Source organism: Strongylocentrotus purpuratus, unplaced genomic scaffold (assembly GCF_000002235.5).
Source record: "Strongylocentrotus purpuratus isolate Spur 01 unplaced genomic scaffold, Spur_5.0 spur5_scaffold_21, whole genome shotgun sequence".
In the NCBI taxonomy this organism is placed as follows: Eukaryota; Metazoa; Echinodermata; class Echinoidea; order Camarodonta; family Strongylocentrotidae; genus Strongylocentrotus; species Strongylocentrotus purpuratus.
Window position 1 is genome coordinate 19,213,530 of NW_022145607.1, and position 24,508 is coordinate 19,238,037.

The 24,508-nt window shown below is 36.7% G+C and overlaps 2 protein-coding genes and 1 long non-coding RNA gene across 3 annotated transcripts; all 3 read right to left on the reverse strand.

The window, feature by feature from the left end:
- Positions 1–248: 248 nt before the first annotated feature.
- On the reverse strand, positions 249–1,949 carry LOC100893237. The gene is made up of 3 exons (XR_972203.1): positions 1,920–1,949; positions 1,006–1,086; positions 249–332 (listed from the first exon to the last, which is right to left on the reverse strand). It is a non-coding gene; the product is annotated as an uncharacterized LOC100893237 (long non-coding RNA).
- On the reverse strand, positions 1,950–14,320 carry LOC105436467 (cAMP and cAMP-inhibited cGMP 3',5'-cyclic phosphodiesterase 10A-like; the record flags this gene model as incomplete). The annotated part of the gene is made up of 12 exons (XM_030994219.1): positions 14,249–14,320; positions 12,708–12,766; positions 11,951–12,002; positions 11,191–11,333; positions 10,007–10,099; positions 9,301–9,499; positions 7,328–7,476; positions 6,685–6,768; positions 5,660–5,810; positions 4,662–4,868; positions 3,147–3,268; positions 1,950–2,031 (listed from the first exon to the last, which is right to left on the reverse strand). Coding segments are annotated over exons 1-12 (1,413 nt in total), but the record flags the coding sequence as incomplete, so codon positions are not given.
- A 333-nt stretch (positions 14,321–14,653) lies between these two features.
- On the reverse strand, positions 14,654–19,138 carry LOC115927899 (cAMP and cAMP-inhibited cGMP 3',5'-cyclic phosphodiesterase 10A-like). The gene is made up of 7 exons (XM_030994220.1): positions 19,093–19,138; positions 17,605–17,719; positions 17,043–17,092; positions 16,567–16,598; positions 15,992–16,091; positions 15,277–15,370; positions 14,654–14,733 (listed from the first exon to the last, which is right to left on the reverse strand). The coding sequence occupies exons 2-7, from the start codon at positions 17,675–17,677 to the stop codon at positions 14,654–14,656; spliced, it is 429 nt and encodes a 142-aa protein (XP_030850080.1). The 5' UTR covers positions 17,678–17,719; positions 19,093–19,138.
- Positions 19,139–24,508: the final 5,370 nt, after the last annotated feature.

Sequence of the window (24,508 nt, forward strand, 5' to 3'; positions counted from 1 at the left end):
GTTGACCTCTGTGACCTGTGACCTTTGACCTACGTACTCCAAAATCTAATCAGATTGTCTTCCTATGGTGATAAATACTATTCCCGAGTCTTAAGTTTAAATCTTAAATGGTTCTTGAGATATTGTGATAACGGTCAAACGGGACGTACGGACGTACGGACGGACAACCCGAAAACATGATGCCTCCGGCACCACCTTCGGTGGCGGAGGCATAATAAAAACAGCATAGGAATCAGAACTTACTTGCATCCTGACAAGAGAGGTTGAGATTCAGGCAGCATGTCCGCTATATCACTAAAGCATGGCAGGCAGACATTGGTCAGGAACTCAATCTATCATGAACCACAAGAAATGGGGCTGGTAATTTTCTTTCAGTGTGAAGAATTACTTTAACAAGATGGGCTAAATACTCCAATGTGCAAGATGTTGATTTTGAATGATTTTTTGTTTTGTAATGTCTGAATGAAGAAAACATCACTAATTGCAAATGCTGATATTTATTTTATTAAGCAGTATATATAGCTTATTTTAGTATTGTTGCATCAGAAAAGGCGTTGTAAAATATTTTTCACTAATATTTTCAGAGGTCATGCTGGCCATCTCGGTCTATCATAATAAATTCATCACAAGAATTATTTGTATATCATATTATATGTAAGGTTGAGTGTACAAGGCCTGTTGCAAAACTTTTACCATTGATGGTAACTTTGCCATCAATGGCAGCTACCATGGTAACAGGGCTCAACAGCAAATCAAAATCAAGGTTTCCTTGGTAGTTATCATTGATGGCAAAGTTGCCATCAATGGTCAGTTTTGTGCAGCGGGGCCCAGGTGAATGGTTCATTCTTCCTAAACCTTACCTTAACCAATATTACATATTTTCAGTCCAAGCTATTAAGCTGTGCATGAAACCCTTTGGAAATACTTTATTATTACAAATGAAATTGTTTTTAATGTGTTATTGATTCTTTGCTAGCTAGAATTCATTCACTTCTTAGTATATACCTGTTCTTGTGCACGGTTAGGTTGATTGTCTCTGTCCAGCATCTGAATAGGGGTTTCCCCTCTCTCCTTTTCAATATCACCCTAGAGGGAAAGAATGCAAACAAAGTGTTTTTAGAAGAAAAAAAACGCACAATCATTATAATCAAAGTAGGATTAACAGAGACAACACTAAAAGTATTTTTTGTATAGTGCTCAGGTCTGTCATAATTGTGCATTTATCCTCATTAGTTGATTTCTTCTCCGTCTTCCTTAAATGCGTCATTTAGAATATAAGCTTTTAAACCCATTATAGCTAAAATGACTAATGTTACAGTTTACTTCAGTTTCTTTTCTCCTTATGAAATACCTCTATCTTTGAAGTTGTTTTGATGCTGATTTTACTTTAAGAATCTTTTCTGGAAAGAAAAAAATATATAATTTAAAAGCAACCCAAAGAAATAGTAGATGGGTTCTATCCATCTTTTCCATAATTAGTTCTGATTAAATTCCTTGTCCATGTTAAGGCTCAAGTAACTTTACGATAAGAGGTTAGTATAAGATAACATTCTTAACCCTAACAAATCCCAACACTATGTCTAGTGAGGTATAATGAAAAAAATTGTCTTTTTTTTTCTTCCATGTCACCCTCATTCAATGAATGGCGGTTTACAGATACTCTTTATCATTACAATTTTGTATTGTTCCCGGACGCTCATGAAATATGATCGTACCATTCAATGTGTCACACATACAGCTGTAGTCTACAAAAAAGAGTACTTTACCCCTTAATAGCCACATTGTACTTGCACAACATTGCCTGTTGCCATTCATCAACAAATCAATATTTCGATCACTAGCTGTTGCATGGCAGCAGTTGGCTCAATCATGCAGTAAAGCTTGACGAACAAGGCTTTGGAGAACTATGCTTGAACTACCTGACTGTAGAACTCTTCGTAGAGACATTCGACAATCTGCTGCTGAATGGGCCACATCTTGGTTGAGGCACAAAGGTCACAGGCCGTCATGCACATGTTACGAATGCTCCATCTGAATGATATGAGATTATGATTCAATCTTAACATACTCTCTTAATCTCCAGGGCACGTTGCACAAAACTTATAATTGATGGTAATTAACTTTGCCATCATGCAATGGTATGAGTCAATGGGAAACCTTGATTTTGATTGGCTGTTGAGCCCTGTTACCATGGTAGTTGCCATTGATGGCAAAGTTACCATCAGTAGTAAGTTTTATGCAACCGGCCCAGGTGTGATCAAAGTGGATAAAACATTTATTAAGAACATTTTCATTTTTTTCATTTTTTTTAATTTAAACACACACAAGCTGCAACCAAGGTTAGCATGGAAAACACTGTCACCCTAAAGCATTTACTTGCAGGCCCAAAAGAAGTATATGAATGATTTATCAATCAAACCATGATTTATTCATTACAAGCACCAAAAGGAATACAAGAAAGGAGATGTGTTGATCAACAGAAAGAGAGAGAGAAATATAGAAAAAATGAAAGTGAGAAATAGACGAATTAAGAAAAAGAACTCTATATAAAATGTTTATGTTTGTCTCATAATACTGTGAGCGCTTTGATTGTATATGTTGTAACTGGTAAATCGCTTTATATTAAAGAAACAGTTATTAATGTTATTATTATTATTAGGGTACAACCTTATACTAGAAATTTAAAAAAAAATGTTTTTCACTAATTTATTCTTAAAGTATTACAGTATTCAAAAGAATAATATTTTGACATCATATTCTAGAGGAAAATGGGTCATTATAATCAAGGTTCCAGAGAGATAAAAGGAGATGAGGAAGAGAGTGAGAGAGAAAGAGAAAAGAGGGAACAGATCATTATCATGTCTGTCTGTATTCTAAAATCTATTTAGGAATTACATAATTCAACAAACTATTTCTTATAAATGCAATACTCAAAGTTTGACATCCTATTCTAGAGAGTCTATAACCATGGACCTACTCAAATTCGAAATTTGTTGGTCCAAAAGTAAATTTGTTGCGTTTACATGCAATATTCACGTAAAGCACTTTATAAGAAACCGTTATTAATGCTATTATTATTGTTAGGGTACAGTAACAACCTCATACTAGACATTTAAACAAAAATCAAAGTAGGTCCATGCTCTAACCTGTGATGATCTATGGTCCAATCAAAGGTTTGAGCAACCAGCAGCTTGGAGAGCTCCTTGTGGTTTGGGAAGAAGTTTGTAAGGTCTGTCGACATGATGATATCTTGGATCAGATCCACTATCTGAATAGTAAAGACAACGATAGCAACGGTGTTTACATATCACCTTTCTATTACACCCTTCTGAACAAAGCAGTTTACAGTATACTGGATTCAATTAGGATTCTATTAAAAATATGATAATATTCATCATTTTGGAGCGCTAAAAATAATAAGTAGTTACCAGTGCTCACAAAACTACAGAATGCGACGTAAAATACATACCGGTAGACAGTAGACTCATTACCAAAAAGGTAAATCGCATTTGGTTACTGAGGGAAGAAGTATTTTATGGGATCTTTTGAAGGAGGCAAGACAGGTTTAATAATTCACTGATGAAAAGTGTTATATTGTTTCATGTTTTCGAATCAGCCACTGTAAAAATATTTTTCGGTAGATGAGGGTGATTCTCCACTTAACATACACACTGTCTACATACATGCCAACATTTGAAAATCAGAAATCTGTACAAATTATGCTATTTTCAAAAAAAAGAGGAACAATCCTAACTCTCCTATTTAATACTACAGACAAATTTGTACAGGAAGAGGAACACCTGCATTAAAATGATAATTATCTTCTCCCAAAAAGAGGAATGTTCCTCTTTAATCTGAACAGTTGGCATGTATGTGTCTACTCCACGGAGGTGCATTCCAGCCAGTCACTAAATTAGTCAATCTATCCAAATCGATCCTCCGGCTAGTCAACCATCAATCAATGGACCAAGCAATAAGTAAACAAATTCGTCACAAAACAATGCCTTTCAAATCATCAACCAATTACCCATTAAAAAATCAATCACTTAATTCATCAATGAAACATTCACTAAATCAGTTAATCAACCGATCAGTCAAAATGAATTATTCCATCAGTCAATTGCAACTAACCTTCTTGAATGTGGAATATTAGAGAACATGTACCTACCTTGTGCACCCTTTTGATACAGAATGGAGACGGTCATTGCAAAGTGATGTCTCTTAAACCAATCAATCAATCATCAAATAATAATCAACCAACCAAACAACCAATCAAGATTAAACCAGTCAATCAATCAATCATTACAAACCAACCTTCTTGAATGTGTCAGGTGGGAGATGAGAGAACACATTAAAGCCCTCTCGATGCAGGATGGAGATCGATCGAGGGTCATTGCAAAGTGATGTCTCTTAAATCAATCATTCAATCAAATATTAATCAATCAACCAGACAACCAATCAAGCAATATACCAACCTTCTTGAATGTGTTAGGTGGGAGATGAGAGAACACATTAAAGCCCTCTCGATGCAGGATGGAGACGGTCATTGCAAAGTGATGTCTCTTAAATCAATCAATCAATCAATCATCCATACAACCAATCAATCAATCAATCAATCAATCAATCAATCAACCAGACAACCAATCAAGCAATATACCAACCTTCTTGAATGTGTCGGGTGGGAGATGAGAGAACACATTGAAGCCCTCCCGATGCAGGATGGAGATGGTCATTGCAATGTGATGGCTCTCCATGATGGAGGATGAGTAGAGTTTACCGAGAGGGGTTCCAAACTTGGCATGGAAGCTGTTGGTCAATCCACGGTGGTCCATGTCATGGCAAATACTCCCAAAGAACATGGCATACATCTGGGTTGTAATAGAGTGAAGAAAGTTTAATTTCTTGCATTTCACCACAAACAAAGCTTTTAGAGGTCAATTTAGCTTGAACCAAAAAGATTTATTTTACCTGTAATATTCAATTGGAATTTGAATTTCTATGCAATTTTCATTATGAACTTATCTGTTCTATTTTGGGATGGTATCAACATTGTAACTAACTTTAAGATGTAGTTTCGTCCTCAAGAGTATTGTTTGGAAAAATGACATACTGTATGAAACTGATTAAGCATGACAACTTACTGCATGTATGGGAGGCACAATTAATAACACGACTTTTATTGAGAAACACAATTATATTAAAACCTGCTCCAGTGACCCTCTGCATAGATGGACCACTTAATAATGATAATAAAAATAATATTGGTGGCTTCTTACAGGTGTATATAGTACACATGTCCGTCTATAAAGACCACATTTAAACAAAAAAAATCCTTGAATAAATGTTTCCAATGCTACATGCATTACAGAAACCTGTACATGAAGGCCATCTGCCTATTAAGATCCCTTTTCTTGTCCCATTTGAGCGTTCTTTATAAACAGGTTTCACTGTAAATATGATTACAACTAGCCTAACTCTTCATCTGGGAATCTTCCCTCACTGTGTAGAAGAAGCATGAATAATTTGACACACATCAAAGGCATGACAGAAGTTATAGAACGGGACCAGCCTATTTTTTTTTTTTTTATCTCAAGTACATTTACAGATGAATCCATGGAATGATGTATTCTTAAAGTTTTTTCTTGACTATTAAACCCACCTCCTCATCTGTGAATCTGCCTTCACTGTGCAAGAGAATCATGAACATGCAATGACACACATCAAAGGCATGACAGAAGTTATGGAATGGCACCAGCCTGTAATGCTTCCTGACAGTCAGGATGAATCGAGCTAGAGTCGTCAGGTCAAAGCTGGGGGGGGGGGGGATGTAGGAATAAATTACATGAGGTCTCATTAAATTTGTACAATATTTGCTAATTACCAATCTGTATATAGAAAAATCCTGAACTTGTCATTATAGCTATTTTGTCAACTTTATATAAAACTGGGAGAGACAGTGGATATAATACTAACCAGACTAATCGGGATTGGGAGTATGCTATTTTTACTTCTTTGTTTGGGGGTGGGGGGGGGGGGGGTGGGGGGGGGGGTTCCTTTTAACAAAACCTATCAATATGTTGTATCTTTGTGACCAAACTGTTATGTGAGAAATGATCAAATCAAATTAGCACAAATTTAATTCACTAATCAGCTTCATGATAATGGACACATGCCTTAACTTAAGTTGAAGAAATGCAATAACTTGCATGCATATGTACAGACACTGCCCCCTTTAGTTTCCCTTAGTCTTTGCTTAAAAGCCTGTATGAAAGGGAATTTATGAATATAAAGACCAACGGACTGGCTGTAGAAGCGTTTATCGTGTTTCTCTTGACTGGTGTATACATGCATTCATGCATTAGTCTTTTTTCAATTATTCTTTTATTCTACCTACGAAGCATGCAAAAAAGGGGTACAAGAATACATTTTCAATTACTTTGAGACAACTCTCAAAGTAGCAAAACAGGGGGATTCCCAAAAGAGAAAATTTAATCTAATGAAAGGAAACAAAGTCATACAGCCAGACCGATAAACCCAAATTATCGCTTTCAGGCATTCTGAAGAAAATTGATTATCCATTTGGTCTACATAGTAATATTTCCTTTCACCGGTTGTCTTTGGGAAGCGTGTGGTTTCTGTATCGAAGCAGGAGGATTGAGCAGTCTACATATTACATACACTTACCTTGATGGTCCAAAGAGCTTCTGTACCATGTAGATGAATATCTCATTTAATGAACTCACGTAAGGTCTGCTGTGAAAGTCAAACCTGATAGAAAAAAATATATACATACATGTTTGTGGAACATTTTACTAGATAGTCCAAAGCCTTCAATTATCAAATATTCTTCTTAAAAACTGCACACACACAAAAAAAAACATAATGGCAAAACATTGTATACCTACATGCAGGTATACCCTCATCATTATTATCATCATCATCATCATCTTTATTTGGTGTTATTGTTGATATTTTTCTCATAAATGCTTTGCCAAAATAAGAATCTCAAATGTAAGGAAGTTATAATGAACAGCTTTGCAGCAAGAAGAATGTAGCTACCCAAATGTTAATGCAACTGCTCCTTAGAGTTCCATACATGTACATCTCGCTTCTTTTTTGTCTTTTTTCTTTTGAATTATCATTCATTTTGGGTTAATTTTGTTTTCCATCTGACAGAGTTTCAATGTTTAACATTTTAAAGTTACCTTCTCAGCAGATACCAAATATAATTTTCAATTGAATAATCTGTTTGAACTTGAAAATCTACCAAAGAAGCGCACACATTCCAATGTTTACATGTGCTTTCCAGTAATTCCCATACACTTACTGTTCTATCTCTGTGGGTACTGTGAAGCTCTGTTTATTCCAGCTATTGAGAAGCCTGTCCACCTGCTGCTCACTGCATGTCGTGTAGTAGATCAGCTGCTCTTGGACTACGGCAAGATTTCTCTCCGACTGCTGGCTATCACGGTAGATCTATAATGGAAAATGTAGATAAAGTTAATGATGTACGTACAATTAGATCCACAACAAGAAACGTCTTCTAATTAGTTCTTTATTTTTTTCAAATACTAAAAATTTGCAAACGTGAGTAACTCACCTGGGCCCCTGTATCATAAAACTTACCATTGATTGTAGCTCTGCCATCAATGGCAACTACCATGGTAACAGGGCTCAACAGCCAATCAAAACCAAGGTTTCCATGGTAGTTACCATTGATGGCAAAGTTACCATCAATGGTAAGTTTTGTGCAACAGGGCCCTGCTGTCTTCTGAAGAAGTAGAATTGTAAACATGCCTTGCATACACTCCTCTAGGTTCTTAAACAGGTTTGCTACAAGTACGTCTACGGTATATAATGGAAATGAGCTAGCCCTTTCACAAGCAATTCAATAAAAATGTGATGCTTGAGCATTTGAATGTATCTACTGTACGTATACATGTCTAGAGTAGTATTATCTATGCTATCTTTAGTAGATGTAGAGTTGCAAAAAACCTCAAAAATTGATATAACGTATTACGATGATCTCCCCATTTCTAACATCATCTTTCAAACAATTTGAAACAAAAATCAATTGAAACAATGTTCAAATCTGAGTTCTAATCTGCAAGTTATAAGGACCCTGCTCTCTACCTTAGATGTAGATGTAGCCAAAGTAAACACCGGAATTGTAACTTCATTACATTGATATTGAATGTGTATTTTTTTTAAAGGGTTGTTCTCATAACATTTTCTGTTCAGAATTTAAATGTGTTTGCGCCTTCCAATGTACCTTCAGGTTTTAATTGCCAAGCTATCTTGTGAAGATGTAGACTTAGAAACAATCTATTAAGCCACTCAATGGTTTCTTATCCTCAGAATATTAAAGCCTTATTGGATATCCTTTGTGAAGCTCCATGAAATTTGATTACTTTAAAAGCTGTTATTTTTGCGTGATTAATTTTTTGTGCTGAGCGACCCAAAAAAATACTTGCAGGTTCTTAACTTTGCGTTGCTCGCAATTCAGCCCATTCAAAATATGCATAAGAAGTCATGCTTATATTTTCGCGAGTTCTATAATTCGCACATAACGATCTTAACACAAAATCCACAAAATTTAATGTACCGCGAATATTATAAAATTGGCTTCTATTTGCCCTGCTATCTTTAGAAGATGTAGAACAACATACATGTAGACTCAAGTAGTTGAGTATGTTCATTTATTCTGTTCAGCTTTGACAAAACAATCTTTTTAGACCCTTTGGAAAATTTTGTTGAATCAAGGTTCACGTCTCAAAAGCATTTACAAGCTGTAACTGAATTGCTATCTACTAAAGATGTAGACTTAGAAACACAATATTACTGGGACGTTACTGGTTTTAACTCTATACAACAGATAAGCATCTTTTAAACAGGTAAAAAGTAGCAACCATGTCTCCTGCGTACACATTGTTCTGTGTGTCAATAAGCCCAGTGCCCTTCATCACAATGGTTTACTGGCACATATGTGAACCATAGCTACTTGAGATAGATAGTTACATCACTGGGAGTTACTTCTGATTGGTGGAGCTACCACCTCATCGACCCGCCCACAAGCCCCGATTGCAATCATTGCGAGGTTCATTTACATGTTTGAGCATTTTAATGTGTCAATTTATGAAGCTCCAAATAGTTCCCTCTCATCTCATAGAGATTGTATGTGTATGTTGGAGCATCATGATTTAATTTATGACCGCGCTTGCGTATGCGTAGATGTGCGTGTCACAACTATGTCTCTCAATACGCTACGATGTGCACAAGCCTTGAGAAGCTAGGACCTACCCTGGAGAAGTGAAGTGCTAGAGCACAGTACATGGCAAAGATCTTGAAGTTACTCTCATCCGTCTGGTCAAAGGCGGTGGTCTGACCGTCTTGACCCATCTTGTTGATCATCTGGACAACGCCGATGATGAGACCGTGACTGGTGATGGGCATACACAGGATGGAGCGGGTGGAGTAGCCCGTCTTCACGTCCACCTCCCTGTATACATTGGAGAAGAACACAAATGAGTGACATTGATAATGGAGGTTATTCAACGGTCATCTTCCTCTACTTAATGTACATATTGTGGGTGATGACTCAGTCCCACCCCAGAAAATTAGAAGTGTACCAAATTCACCGCCACCCTTAACTATGTAAACAGTGGTAGAACAATGATAAGGGTTCATAGGAGGTATTTTATTTGTAAATATGGGAAGAGTTTTGCAGGATGCCTCCCGGGCGCCGCAGAATGTGATCACACATGCTGTAGAAATGAAAATCAGAAGGGTGCCGTACGGTCTCTAAAATCCACGGCAAGTAGCCGGGAAGGGAAAGTCGTACAGGGCCCGGTGTACATGTGATCTAGGCATTTATTAGGTTGTAATATTTTACAATTAAAGGAAAATCTGTTTAAGACACTCTTCTTGTATGACCATATTGGAAGGAATATCATGAACTAGATGAAGAGTGCAAAAGGAGGTAAAGAAGGAAAAATGGAAACCAAACCTGTTGAATCTTCGATCTTGGTAAGCATCTGGAATATTGACAATATCACCGGTCTTAGCGACATGTCCAGCTATGCCTCTACTCAATGGGAACCTAGCACAAAAACATAACACAGGTAAAATGTAAACATACATCACATGATTAGATAAGAACCCGGCCCCCCCACTCAGTGTTATTTAGGTTACGCATATGCTCGTACCCTCTTTTTGAAAGCACCCCCTATCTGAGGACTGCCAACATTTCCGAACCCCCCTTTCGCGGGCTTTTCGCGGGCTTTTCCTGCCTTGGAGACCCCCCTAAATCAGGAAAAATGCTCAATGTACCCCCCTAAATTTGGAATAATTTCTCAGGAGTCCAAAGAGATGAGAGAAAAAAAAGAAAAACACCCCCTTTTTGAAGAAATCTCCGGGTGAAAAGTCAAATACACCCCTTTTTTTTACAATTCTCGGGCCGGACTTTGTCGCACGAAAAGTACCCCTTTACCGGACATTTTGGCAACACGCATGCGGTCATTCCGACCTCTGAGTGGGGGGGCCGGGGATAAGAAGCACTCAAGAAATTTTTTCAAAGATTTACTAGTGGTTCCTTTAAGGTTTAGAACATTTTTGATGTGCATGATCTTTTGCATCTTGTGTGAATTAGGCATCTTTCAGTTTCTTAAGCATACTTTAATTGCTTGTCTGTTGAAAGAACGAGGCCAATCAATTTGATATGTTTAGCAATATTTCACCTTAATTCATTGTAATTGAATCATCTTTAGTGCACATGTATTTTTAATAATATATAACGTATTTGATGTATTTAGTGTACTTTTAGTACAATTAAGTGTATATCAACATCATTTTGTGAATTTTGAACACATTTAGTGCAGAGCTACAAGTTTCACACCCTCGCGCCGAGTCATGAAAATGTCACGCATAGCTGATCTTTGAACTTGGCGTCTCTGTTAATGTATATTTGGATGTAATTGTTCTTCTAAAAAGAGCACTTTACAAAAAGGCTTGCACAACAAATTTTGATTTGATATGTTCAATGCAAAAAACACAACTTGACTTTAAACCAATTATTGGGGTTGCTCACGAGTTGTGTGCAGAATACCCCCCCCCCCCCCCTCCCACAAAAAACCCCACAACACTTTATTTTGATACTCAGTATAGAGGATGATTGAGAGATATATTTCTGACCTGATCTGGCTCTTCTTGACAAAGACTGGTTTCCCGTCCCTGTCTAGGCCATCATCAAACTGGTCAGCGTACAGCTCTTCTGTTTCAGTGTCTACCAAGAAGAGAGCGCACCGGTCTGCACTCACTAGGCTCTTAGCAAACATCTGTGAGATAGAGTATTCAGAAAATGAAAAGTGATGTATTGATGAAGGTGTTGCATCCATATAATGTAGCTTTTAAAAAAAGATATGATCGAATTAAAGAGATAGTGATTGGAGTGCCTAAGATAATGTATTTATTTATAATAATAATAATAATAATAATAATAATAATAATAATAATAATAATAATAATGTGACACTTGCTTTAATTAAGGAAAATTGATTTGCGGTATATTGCTCGGTGATGTTCCTACAAGTTTTATTTCTTGATTTACCAGGCACTTAAAATATGTGATCTTGATTTTTTTTAATTTAATATTTTACAAGAGTATTCTACAGAATATGAAGGAAAATATATTGGAAGAGATGTTACATTAAACGTTACAATGTTCAGGATATAAAATCTTCATATTGCTTTGTGTCAACCAGTACTTCATACTTTACGATAAGGGATGGAATACTGCAGGTGTCAAATAAAAATCATTGTGTGTTATGTATGCTTATTATGCAGGACTAAGAATTGTTATCTTCAATCAGCTCTATTCCTAACCTGCCAGAATATAATCTATACTTACAATACTGAAGATTGCTTTAATAAGATTCATAAGGACTCAACTTACCATGATGTGCTGGCTGAGGTCATCGATCGCAACAATGTCATCAAAGATTACCCTGCAGCAGAAACATACATTTAAGCAATCTTATATATAACAACTTTTGTATTTTACATACTACTTCACCTGTATAGTCTTGGTGCTATACAGCTCTGAATACATGAATTTTTCCAAACATAACTAGAAGAATAACATTGAAACAACAACAAAAGTCATGAACATAAATACGTTGATATTGCCACAAACCAGCATTGACTTTAAAAATCAAAAGAATGCATCTATAGAACCCAACAAGGATAAAAGAATCAAATACCAACACTAAACCACACTTGGCAAAAGTTGCATTTAACAAATCAATCAAACACAAGCATGCAAAAGTTTCATGAAATGCATGATGACATGGAAACAATCCTTTTTGAGTATTAATGTGTTTATGCCCATTTCATTGTGATTTACTTTGATGAGCACAACACATGTACATTTACATACTGCATATTTTCTACCTGAAACAGGAACAAAAATATACAAACGTATTTGAAGAACTGGTGTCTGTTTAAAACATATGAACAACAACAATGTTCTCAAGAACTCTTAAAAACAAATTGATAAGCTGAACTAGTTGAACAACTTTAATGATATAATGGATTACAACTATGGAAAATGATTAGCAAAGCAAAGAAAAACCTCTATAGCTACATTAAAAAAACTCTCTCATAAATAAACTTATCAACTGTTGGTTTAACTCCCTGAACATTTGTTTTACCTAGATACTTCCAGAAGGAAATCATTGAACTCCCTCTGTTTCATGAGACCATTGCAAACCTGTATGATATTTTAAGGTGCCCGACAAAATTTACTGGATGAAAATGCCTGAATTGATAAAAAATTTTTGTTTGAACATTGTATAAATAACCTGACATGCATTCAAACTGGATTTTTTAAAAGAAGAATATTTTTGCCCAAAAAATGTTGGGTTCAAAGTTGAAGTTCTGCTGTGAGGTGCACAATTAGTTAGGCCCCTGGAAACTTACAAGTTTGACATGCGCTATATGCTATATCAACAATAAGTGTATTTTTAAAATTAAAAATGGCAGCTTCAATCTGAAAGCAATCTTGTAAGAACAAGCTGCCAAACATGCAAAGTGTTGCATTTGCTTTTTCTGCATTGCTATGTTACACAAAAACATCTTCATACACACATAAACAAATATTAACTAGATGGAATTTTGACTGCGCGCAGTCGAAAATGATGCCTCCGCCATAGAGCAATTTAAACAAGTTTGGAGTTTAAATCTCCAGTGGTTCTTGAGATATCATGATAACAATCTCAATGTATGGAATTTCATAAGTTGACCTCTGTGACCCTTGACCTTTGACCTACGTGCTCCAAAATCTAATCAGATTGTCTTCCTATGGTGATACACACTATCATTAAAGTTTGAAGTTTAAATCTCCAGTGGTTCTTGAGATATTATGATATGGTGATACATACTATCATTAAGTTTGAAGTGAAAATTCTCCAGTGGTTCTTGAGATATTGCGATAACGATCTCAATGTATGGAATTTCATAAGTTGACCTCTGTGACCCTTGACCTTTGACCTACGTGCTCCAAAATCTAATCAGATTGTCTTCCTATGGTGATACACACTATCATTAAGTTTGAAGTTTAAATCTCCAGTGGTTCTTGAGATATTATAACAATCTCAATGTATGGAATTTCATAAGTTGACCTCTGTGACCCTTGACCTTTGACCTACGTGCTCCAAAATCTAATCAGATCGTCTTCCTATGGTGATACATACTATCCTTAAGTTTGAAGTTTTTACATTTCCAGTGGTTCTTGAGATATCATGATAACAATCTCAATGTATGGAATTTCATAAGTTGACCTCTGTGACCCTTGACCTTTGACCTACGTGCTCCAAAATGTAATCAGATTGTTTTCCTATAGTGATACACACTATCACTAAGTTTGAAGTTTAAATCTCCAGTGGTTCTTGAGATATCATGATAACAATCTCAATGTATGGAATTTCATAAGTTGACCTCTGTGACCCTTGACCTTTGACATACGTGCTCCAAAATCTAATCAGATCGTCTTCCTATGGTGATACATACTATCCTTAAGTTTGAAGTTTAAATCTTAAATGGTTCTTGAGATATTGTGATAACGGTCAAACGGGACGGACGTACGGACAACCCGAAAACATGATGCCTCCGGCACCACCTTCGGTGGCGGAGGCATAAAAACAGGTTGATAAATAATTGATACTGGTATTGCTCACATATACTGCAAATTTACCTGAATTTTGTCCAAAGCAATGGCCACCCAAGTGAAGTAGGTTCCTGCAATCTGTGGATATTCGAAGGGCATATCTCTATTATAAGACAGCAACAACGGATACCCTGGATGCTCCAACAGACTTTAAACTCCAGACAGCAATAAATAATAATAATAATACTCAGCTTTTATATAGCACAAATGTACAATAAAGTCTCTAAGCGCTTCCAAACTTGGAGATTATTACCCCGGATTTAGCTGTGCTGCCATTACGGCTCTCTAGCATTACAGGAAATTAATCCCTGCCAGGTACCCGCAACTTCAAACCTTTCTTGGTTGTGATTTACCATGGAGAAACTTGTAATAAACAAGAGATACACTCTATGAAAATTATGAATTTTCTTTCTTTTGGATGACATTTTTAATTTACAAAGAAACGTTGCACACCTGCTTTTCTTGTTGCGTGAAGGGTGGGCTGCCAACTTGCCGACTCAACTCAATCACAGCTGTGTAGCATAGAAATACAATGAAAGGTTAACATGAGCATACCGTCCTTTTCAATAACTGGTCAGCCAGCATGTGTCACTTTTAGGTGTTGCTTTTGTTGTTTTATGTTCCTTTTTTGTATTTGCTGAAGAAGCATGCTACTAGCTTCTGTGTATTTTCAACCATTAAATAATAAGTGATTATTTGCTTCATGATACTGGATTACAAATGTCTATAGACACAATGCCAACAAAATAATTAAACATAAGATCAAAACAAATCTGTTTCACAAAAGTTCAGAAAGTTAAAGGAGTGAGTTTCTTTGTAAAAGGCTACAAAGCAACAATATTTTTGTGTGAAATTTGTCAATTGATGTGTTTATGTCACATATAAAAAAGCATTGTACATAATACAAAGAAGTTATGAGACATGGGTATATATTTTGATGCATTAAGCATTGTATGAATTCAGAAAGTTATCATAACACAAAGGTCAAATTTAAATATAAGAAACATGACCTTTAAGCTGCCTTAATCCTTAAGGGCAGCTATTGATTGACTCACCCACAATCTCTCCATTGGGTTGAATGAGAGGGAGACTCAGGACAGACTTGGCTAGACTACCATCCCGGCCAGTCCCTAATGGGAAGCGCTCATCCTGCATTATCAAAACATGATGATGTTATTTAGGAGGAATGGATTGTTAGGGCTATATATGATTTCATTCATCAACTCTTTCTTTTGCTCTCGATTACTTTATGAAATGTCAAAAATATGGAGAAATCAACAGACAATTCATTTAATACGTGTTCATGTGCATGGTTTGCTGAAAGCCAAAAGTGCAATTATATGTAAAAACTATACTACACTGTACTAAATACCCTTCTGGCTTTCAGCACACTAAATGTGTAGGTCTAAGAACAAGATATAGAGGTGTACATCATGCAATTCAAGTTAATGATTGAATAATTGAAGTCCTGAAAACTAACATCAGATAGGGATCATGAAGTAAATATTCCCATGCAATTCCAAAGCTGCAATTAAAATGATACAGATACTGGACATATATATACATGGAATTGGAAATTGAGGTTATAGAATATAAGCATTTATAAATCAACAAAATTCGAAATAAAGTGAAAGATTTACCTTTTTATTTCCATATATGTCAAACTTTCTCTAATGGCAATACCAAACATGATAAGTATATTCAAATAGGAACAAAGAATAAAAAATGAAAATATTGAATACATAGAGCAATGAGACATATATGACTCACTCCTAAGATGTCCTCTGAAAATACTGGTTGCCTGCTGTGGGCTACATGAGCAACGATGTTTGTTCCAGGATCAATTGGAGCAAAGGGAGTTAACTGGATGCTAAATAGAATAAATCAACAGCATTTACAAGTATACTTTCTCTTGACGTACTAAATGACCTTACAACTTTGTACTCAATTCACCAGTATAATTGTCCATCTTTTCAATGCATTGATCACAAATGAGGGCTTGGATTCCAAGTAAGAAATATGCTTGTAGATTATAATGTAGAATCACAATCAGGTTTTAAATCTCATTTTTACTCTACAAGTATGTCGGTCATTTAACACAGTCAACATCTAAACAAAAAATAACAAACAAAAAAATTCAACCAATATACTCAAACTGATGAGGTTTCATTTCCAGGGTCTACATGTTTTGTCGTATGACTCTTCTCACTATTGCATCTTCTATGATACTATTTTGGGTTAGAGTTTATGATTATTTGACTAAATTCAGGATTTTCAACAACTGTTCCCTTGTAACACTCTATAGTATTGTTACCTAAAAATGAAATTTGAATACATGTACTTACCACTCCTCCCCTTCACTGCACAGATACAAACTCTACAAAATCAAAAGAAGGTAATTTAAATATGTAAAGAATTACAAGCCTCAAGTGAAATAAAATGACAAACTGAAGCACTAGAAGACTATTATTATTTGTTTAGGAAAACGAAAAGGTAAATATGCACATAGATTCCCCTTCCCTCTACCCCCCCCCCTCCAATATAAATAATGATTACACAGTTCATCCTGCAGAGAGCACGGATGGATAATGGCATCACTTCTCCATATAATGGCAACTACAATTATGCAATCAAGAGTAGATTGTAGATGCTTTAAAGTGTTGTTTTTTCTCTCTTTTTCATGAAAATAGGGAAAACTCATGAAATTTAATTTTGTTAAAAATACCTAATAAAGCTGAAAGTTTACAAATACAAATATATAATGCTAGTAATAGACTGATTTTTTTATTTGAAGCGTGTCCTAAAAATAATTTTTACTTACATTTTCCTGTGCACCAACCATGAAAAGGAAAACTTCATCAGCTTTAACAGCTGTATGAAAAAGAAAAATAAACTAGTAAAAAATATATTCAACGTAAGATGCTATTTCTGAAAGCCATCTGAAAATACTGCAAAATGTACTGTTACGCTCATTTGTACCCCCTTATATAAAGCTGCCAAAGTTTATCAGCATCATTTCTCTTTTACAGTGTATCGCTGGCATTGTATAGTGAGTTTACAAAATAATGCTGCTGTATATATTATTTACCTGTCATAGAAATTGCATGAATGTTCCTTCTTAAATTCAAAAGCATATCCATAGGTGTTATCCATGTAGTAAAAATGTTGATCAATTTAAAAATAAGAATAATAAAGTTCCTGGATACAACTGGCTTTACAGAAATGTTTTAGTAAATTTTTTTTTTTTACATGTCAATTTAAAATTGTAAATATTGACTCATCCATCAACAATAACCATAGCATCTGTTAAGTACCAAAAGGGCATTAATTTGGTGTCATAGGCTCTAAGTAATGTCCTTGTGATTCTCATGAAACCATTTTACCTGTTGAGATGTTGGAGCTGAGCTGATATAGGACGTCTGGTATGCCATCATGTTCCTCGATTCTCTCCACCATGTCCACAAGGAAAGTCTTGATGTCATCACCCGTTTTTGGACACTACATGTACAAGGATTGTAAATTTCAGGGCCCCATTGCACATACTTACCATTGGTGGTAACTTTGCAATCAATTGTAACTACCATGAAAACCTTGAATTTGATTGGCTGTTGAGCCCTGTTACCATGGTAGTTGCCAATGATGGTAAAGTTACCATCAATGGTAAGTTGTATGCAACGGGTCCAGGTTTAAAGAATGCTTTTATTAGTATTTCCATTTTAAAATGAATGAAAAATTGTCTACAAAAAGTATCAAATTATTTTTCTTTTTAAATAGGTACTGTAACAGTGTAAGCTTTAAGCAAACTTTTGTTTTCATCTAAAATGAAAAAAGGAAATGTGTGTTCTTTCTTTCATTGTGTTGAGAATAAAATGGGTGGAAATTTGTCAAACGATCAATGATTTTTGACTTTCTTTTTCAATTTTTTTTTTTATAGTTTCAATCAAACTTTTCATAAACCTGCATCATAAACACAAAAATTTAATAGTATCTGTATTAACATAGGGTTCATCCTGAATATTCATAAACATAAGAATGAGTGTGATTGATTGATAGATCGATTGTTTTAATTCATATTCTATGCATAAGTAGTTGAAGCATAATACCTTTGACAAAACATTAACATTTCTTATTTAATATATTAGAGTAAATAATCCTGAATAATAGTACTTAATGAGATAAAAGAATGTTATGTTAATCAATGAATAAGGAAAATAGAAAGTGAACCTACTTAAAATGTTATGTACAAGTATATGTACGACTCATATCATGTTTCATACGGGATGTCAAATAAAAATCATTGTGTTATGTTTATTTATTATGTAAGACCAATATCTTCCTTAGATATGAAGTCATGATAGAACCCAAGTGTGTACTCTGTAACCAGCTGTTAAAAATTCTATGAAAAGCTCAATTGATTGTGAAGGTCGGGATTGATTTTTTTTTTTAGCATCTTCATCTTCCAATTGAGTTTGATATTGCCCTTGAACAATTGTAACATATATTATCTGCATCGCAAGGAATAGACACTTTTACTGGTTAGGAGCTTTGTTGATTCTGCCCATGCACAGTTATCTATCTAAAGAAATTAGGTAATGACTCACTGTGGTTTTACGTTTAAATCTGTTAATTTTTATTCGAGTTCCAGTAACTATCAAGAATATGGTCCCAGATATTGTATCAAGTACTACGTCAATATTCATATATTTAAGAATATGATTTAATACTTTGGAGTTAATACTGTATACTTTTCAGAAATGTACCAATGCTGACATCAAACTGACTATGATTCATATTTCTCCCAGCATGCTTTGGTTCTTCCTTTATCTTACTTTAATTTTAACATATATTTATACTACAAAGATTTCACTCACCAACAAGTTGCCTTCCTTCACTGAAGAAGGCCTCTCCTTTTTTCCTGTGTTCAAGTACAGAAAAGAAAAGAAACCTTTACATTTACTAGGTTTCAGCTAATCTAAATTTTGTGCGCAGTATTAATATCCAGCTATACAGTTATATTATATATTTATCCCTGTTTACAACCCAAGGAAATTTAGCACATTTTTTTTTACTCGAACACTAAAGTGACAGTTCTTTTCCTGCTTTAAGGATAAATTTCAACAAGAAGATTTAATTTTCTCTACTATCCTGGCAAAATGTATGTTCCCTTCATCTGTTCCACATCAATAATTTTTCATCTTTTGGTATTATTTACCCATACTCGATCTACTGTGATTTTAATATACCCCCTTCTCCCTCATCTCTCTCTCTCTCTCTCTCTCTCTGTTTCTGTCTTTCTCTTTCTCTCTCTCCCATTTTGTCTCTCTCTCCCATTTTGTCTCTCTCTCTCTCTCTCTCTGTCTCTCTCTTCCTCACTGTGACCTTGGTTTATTGATTCACCTTTGTTCTTGGTGCTACTCTCCTCCTTGAACCATTTCTGTACATCATCCAGGCTGAAGTTATCCTTCACATGCTCTTCTACCAGCCAAGGGTTTTCAGCCAGGTAGCGTTTGATTTCCCGGGGTGTGGCAAGAATACCTGGAACTTGTGGATGTACATAAAATGCTAGAACTTTAGACATTTGCTTTCATAGATTGATTTAATTATAGGGAGAAAGAGTCAAGACTATCAAGTTTGTTTGCAAGTTTGTTTGTTTCTACACAAATGTATTTATTTAAAATATTATCATATGGACTGCAAAGTTTTTTACTACAAATTGATTCAACTACAAAATTTGTTGTCAAAGGATTTCCTGAGATATCGCGATCTAGAAAATTTGATGTCCGATTGGCATGCACGCTGCAACTAAAAAGGTCATAAAAACAGCGAGACCTTACTTCATGCACAAGGGTTTACAGGCTAATAGTAACGCCTACACCCTACAGCTAATTTATCAAAAAAAGTGATCCATCAAAAATAAGGTAATTTCATAATTTGCAAGGCAAGATATTGTACAATCAGTTGGTATTTCTTTTTACTTACAAGTTTTAGGATATTTGCTCTACAAATGAAGATTTCCAGACTTTTATCGGTTAGGCCTAGACGGTACTAGGCTTAGATTAGACCTAGAAGTCTAGATCTAGATTTTTTTTCTAGTTGATAATTTTTTGGAACGGACTCAAAATTCAAATGACTGCAAAATTTGCTGATCTTTTGTTAATATTTTCATAATTTAACACCCAATTCCAAGGAAAGTTTGTCACTGGGTAGTTTCATGTTCCTCTCTTCCCATTGGTGATATCATATTTTTGACATCTTACAGATTTTTTTAGATAGCGAACTGTCTTGGGAGATGTCATGCGCGAACTATGGTCAAACCGCCATAGGCTAGATCTTCAATGACTTGCCCTTGACTCTTGACTTGAGTCCTTTTTCTTCTTTCTTTTCTCTTCTTCTTTTTTTTTTTCTTTCTTTCTTCTGGGATACTCCTCAACGTTCCGTTAGGAACCAAGCGAGGATGAGGGGGTGCGCACTGTGCTTGTTTACAGTTTAGGTCTTAATTGCTTGAGTCTTGGTTGTGCAAAAAGTTGGTTGCTTGGAGTTTGAAGGTGTCGATTTAAGTTCGAAGTGGAACCCCACAAGGAACTGTGCTCGGTCCCCACTTGTTCTTGCTCTTCATAAATGACATTCACGACAAAGTCAAAAGCACCACTAAGCTTTTTGCAGACGACTGCATGCTGTACCGTCCAATTAAATCAGTAAACGACATGGACATCCTGCAACAAGACCTAGATGCAATGGTGGAGTGGTCTCAGAAATGGGGCATGAAATTCAACCCAAAAATGAAGAAGAAACCGGGTAAATCTTCATACAACCTCCTTGGTGTCACCCTGGAAGAATGTAAGCAGACAAAGTACCTTGGTGTTGTGATCTAGAACGACCTCCGATGGAATGGCCAAACTCACCTCGCAACAACAAAAGCTATATGAGTATTGAGTTTTCTGAGACGCAACTTTCATCACTGCTCAACTTCCATAAAGGAGAAACTCTACCTCACCCTCGTTAGACCACACTTAGATTACGCAGTTGCTGCTTGGGACCCATACACAGCTAAGAACATTTCTTCTATCAAACGAGTCCAGAGGCAGGCAGACCGTTTTGTCACAAGCACATATCAGAGAGAAGCAAGCGTCACCCTCCTTCTAAATTCTCTTAAATGGAACTCTCTCCAAGACAGACGCGAAGCTCACCGTCTAAGCTGTTTCCACAAAATGTTACATGGCCAGCTGGACATAGATGCCCAAACACACATTAAACCTAAACCAGGTCGTAGCAGACGCGGGCACTCAAGTCAGTTCGAAATACCATTAACCAGATTAGATGTAAACCTAGGCCTATACAAAAACTCTTTTTTTCCACGCACAACCAGAGCATGGAATGATCTCGATTCGACATTAGTATCCCTGACTGACTCAGCAAAGTTTAAAGTAGCACTCCTTCCGAAATAAGTCCACCCTCTGCCACCACGACCTCCAGTTTAAATTCCACTAGATCTAGACTAGGAATCTTTTGGAGGAACAACAACCAAGTACCAAGTCGATGTTTGTGGTCCTTTGGATGTCGGAGGGTAGACTAGTGAGTTCTACTAGTCCTTGATGGTACGAGGTATGTAGGAGTGTTTAAAACAATTGGTGCGGGTGGAGTATTGGATGAAGGAGTTTCCTGAGGTACCGTATGTCTAGTGGCTGTGTAAGTTAGCTAAACTAAAGTCAGGGACAGTAGGCCTAGGCCTAGACTAAAGTTTAGTCTCTTCTTTCTTCCTTTCTTTGTTCCTTCTCGACAAGATTTGGTGGTCTAGACTAGAGACCTAGGTCCTCAAATTAAAACTAAGCAAGCTAGATTTCTAGACATTAGATAAATTCTTGACATTGAATAAAAGATAATTGAATGCCCAACTTACTGATTTGGTGCGCCATGATAGATCTATCCGTTCCGTCACTTCTATCCCGTGTTGAATGGGGTCTCCCCTGGGTTTGTGGAGGAGCAGATTGTGTCGATTCAAATGTCTCACTTCGGTTCAATGCAAAAACAGACTGGGAGTGGGATGAGTTGCCGGGTAATGAAGGAAGACGGCGCTCCAGTTGCTTCCACGGTGAAGACATTTCACCTCATGATACGAATTTTAATGGATTATTAGCTAGGTGACCTCAGTTTAGACCCGAGTGATACCTAAAAAAACTAGATCTAGTCTAGATCTATCTTCCATTTAATTTAATCTGCAGTTTATATGCGCGTAATAATGCGCGTATACGCGTACTCAAAACGCGTTATGCTTGCATTTTGGCTTATCCTTGAGACTTTGTGGCTGGTTTCAATGATAGAAATAAGCCAATCTTCCAACACGAAAACAAGCGAACCATTAGAAATCATACATAATAACTTGGCGACTCGTGTTGTTGTAAGCCTTGTAGCCAAATTTGGCTTTATCATCATGGATGACTTTTGACCTACTTTTGATCTGAAGGACCATCAAGGATGAATTTTGACCTACTTTTCATCTGAAGGACCATCAAGGATGACATTTGACCTACTTTTCATCTGAAGGACCATCCAGTTTAACATCCTCACCCCCCCCCCCCCTATCACAGCTAGCTCCCTCCTCGTGATCTACGGGAGAGGGGGAGGGGGATTTAGAGGCTAATTCCGTCTGCTATCCTTACTTTTTCGGGGGGTGTTTTGGGGGTCTAGCCTTGATTTATCAAAGAAATAACAATAATTTTGTCTTACAAAATGATAATATATGATCGATACTCAAGCCAGTTGAAACGGGATCCGCGCCACCCCCCCCCCCCACCACACACACACACACACACGTACACACACAGTGGCGGATCCAGGGAGGGGGTCCCCTCCCCTGGTAAAAAAAGAAGAAAAAACACGTCAATTTTACCTTTATGTGAAGAAGGGCCCCCTACCCACGTGCTCATGCAGGGGGGGGGGGGGATATAGGTGCGATTTTCAAATTTTCGGGAGCAAAACAAAATAGTGCTCCTCACTCTTTCAGGACTCATACAAAAAAGTATGAGAATAATATTGTTATCACATTCAAGACTGTGAAAATTTAGTCAAATTAATCCACGGTAGAGCCACATCATTGATAATACTTCTTTTCATGCGGGCCCTGCAAAGGTTATTACTCCATCATTAACAGGAACCTGGGTCGAGAGGGAATATGTGGGCAAAATACCTTGCCCAAGGATGAAAACAGTAGCACTTACAATTCCTTCTGCATGAGAGTCGAGAGTCCTCACCAATTACAGTGCTGGGTTCTTGGACACCTACCCCTTGGACATCCACCCCCGGATAACCACCCCAGTCAACTACCCCCTAGGACAAAAAATTACTACCCCCTCCAACAACCAACCTCTAGGACGACTACCCCCGGACAACTACCCCCCCCCCCCCAGACAACCACCCCCGGACAACTACCTAAGTAAAATATTCCCTAGGACAACTACCCTCAAGGACAACTATCCCTGGATAACGCCCCCCCCCCTAGGACATCTACCATCCGGACAACTACCCCCATACAACTATCCTAGGGGGAAGTTGTAAGGGGTAATTGTCCTAGGGGGTAGTTAACTGGGTTGTAGTTTAAGGGTATTAACCCCCCCCCCCCCCCCACCTCGGGCGGCCAACAAAAAAGAAGAGTAAAACCTTTTTTTTTTAATTATTATTTTTAATTGTCGGGGGTAAAATGATTTTGTTTCTAGTGCTTCCCCCCCCCCCGAAAAATGAAAACAAAAATAGTGCTCGCTACCCCCCCCCCCCCCCTCGCTCCCGCCCCCTGAGTTTAAAGTTTTCACATGGTAGAATGGCATAAAATGCTGAAAATAAAAAAACTATGATTAATTTACATCATTTACATCTTCTTCTTCTTCTTCTTCGCTTTGAGTGCAGGCTACCGTCAGATTTATTCTCGTACTCAGCACTGCTCATCTTGGAGCACTAGAAACGGAAAAAATATTATCCTTGATTGAGGAAAGCCCCTACCCGACCCCTCCCGCTTCCCTCCTATGATAAAGGGCTTTTGTATTGTCAAGAAACTCTGTATCTGTCAATTTGCGAGTAAATATTTATTTTGAAATGTTAAAAGTTTGTATTTTGGAGTACTAGAAATATGAAAAATCGTTTCTCTTAAAAAAAAAGACCCAACAAAACACCTACATAATTATACGTTTACCCGTTTCATTGTGAGGAGTGTTCAGTAATCGATTTCTCCCCTTAGCTAAAATATTGGGACCCCCCCCCCCTCACTCTGGAGCCCTTGTAATACTGAGACCTGTTTTG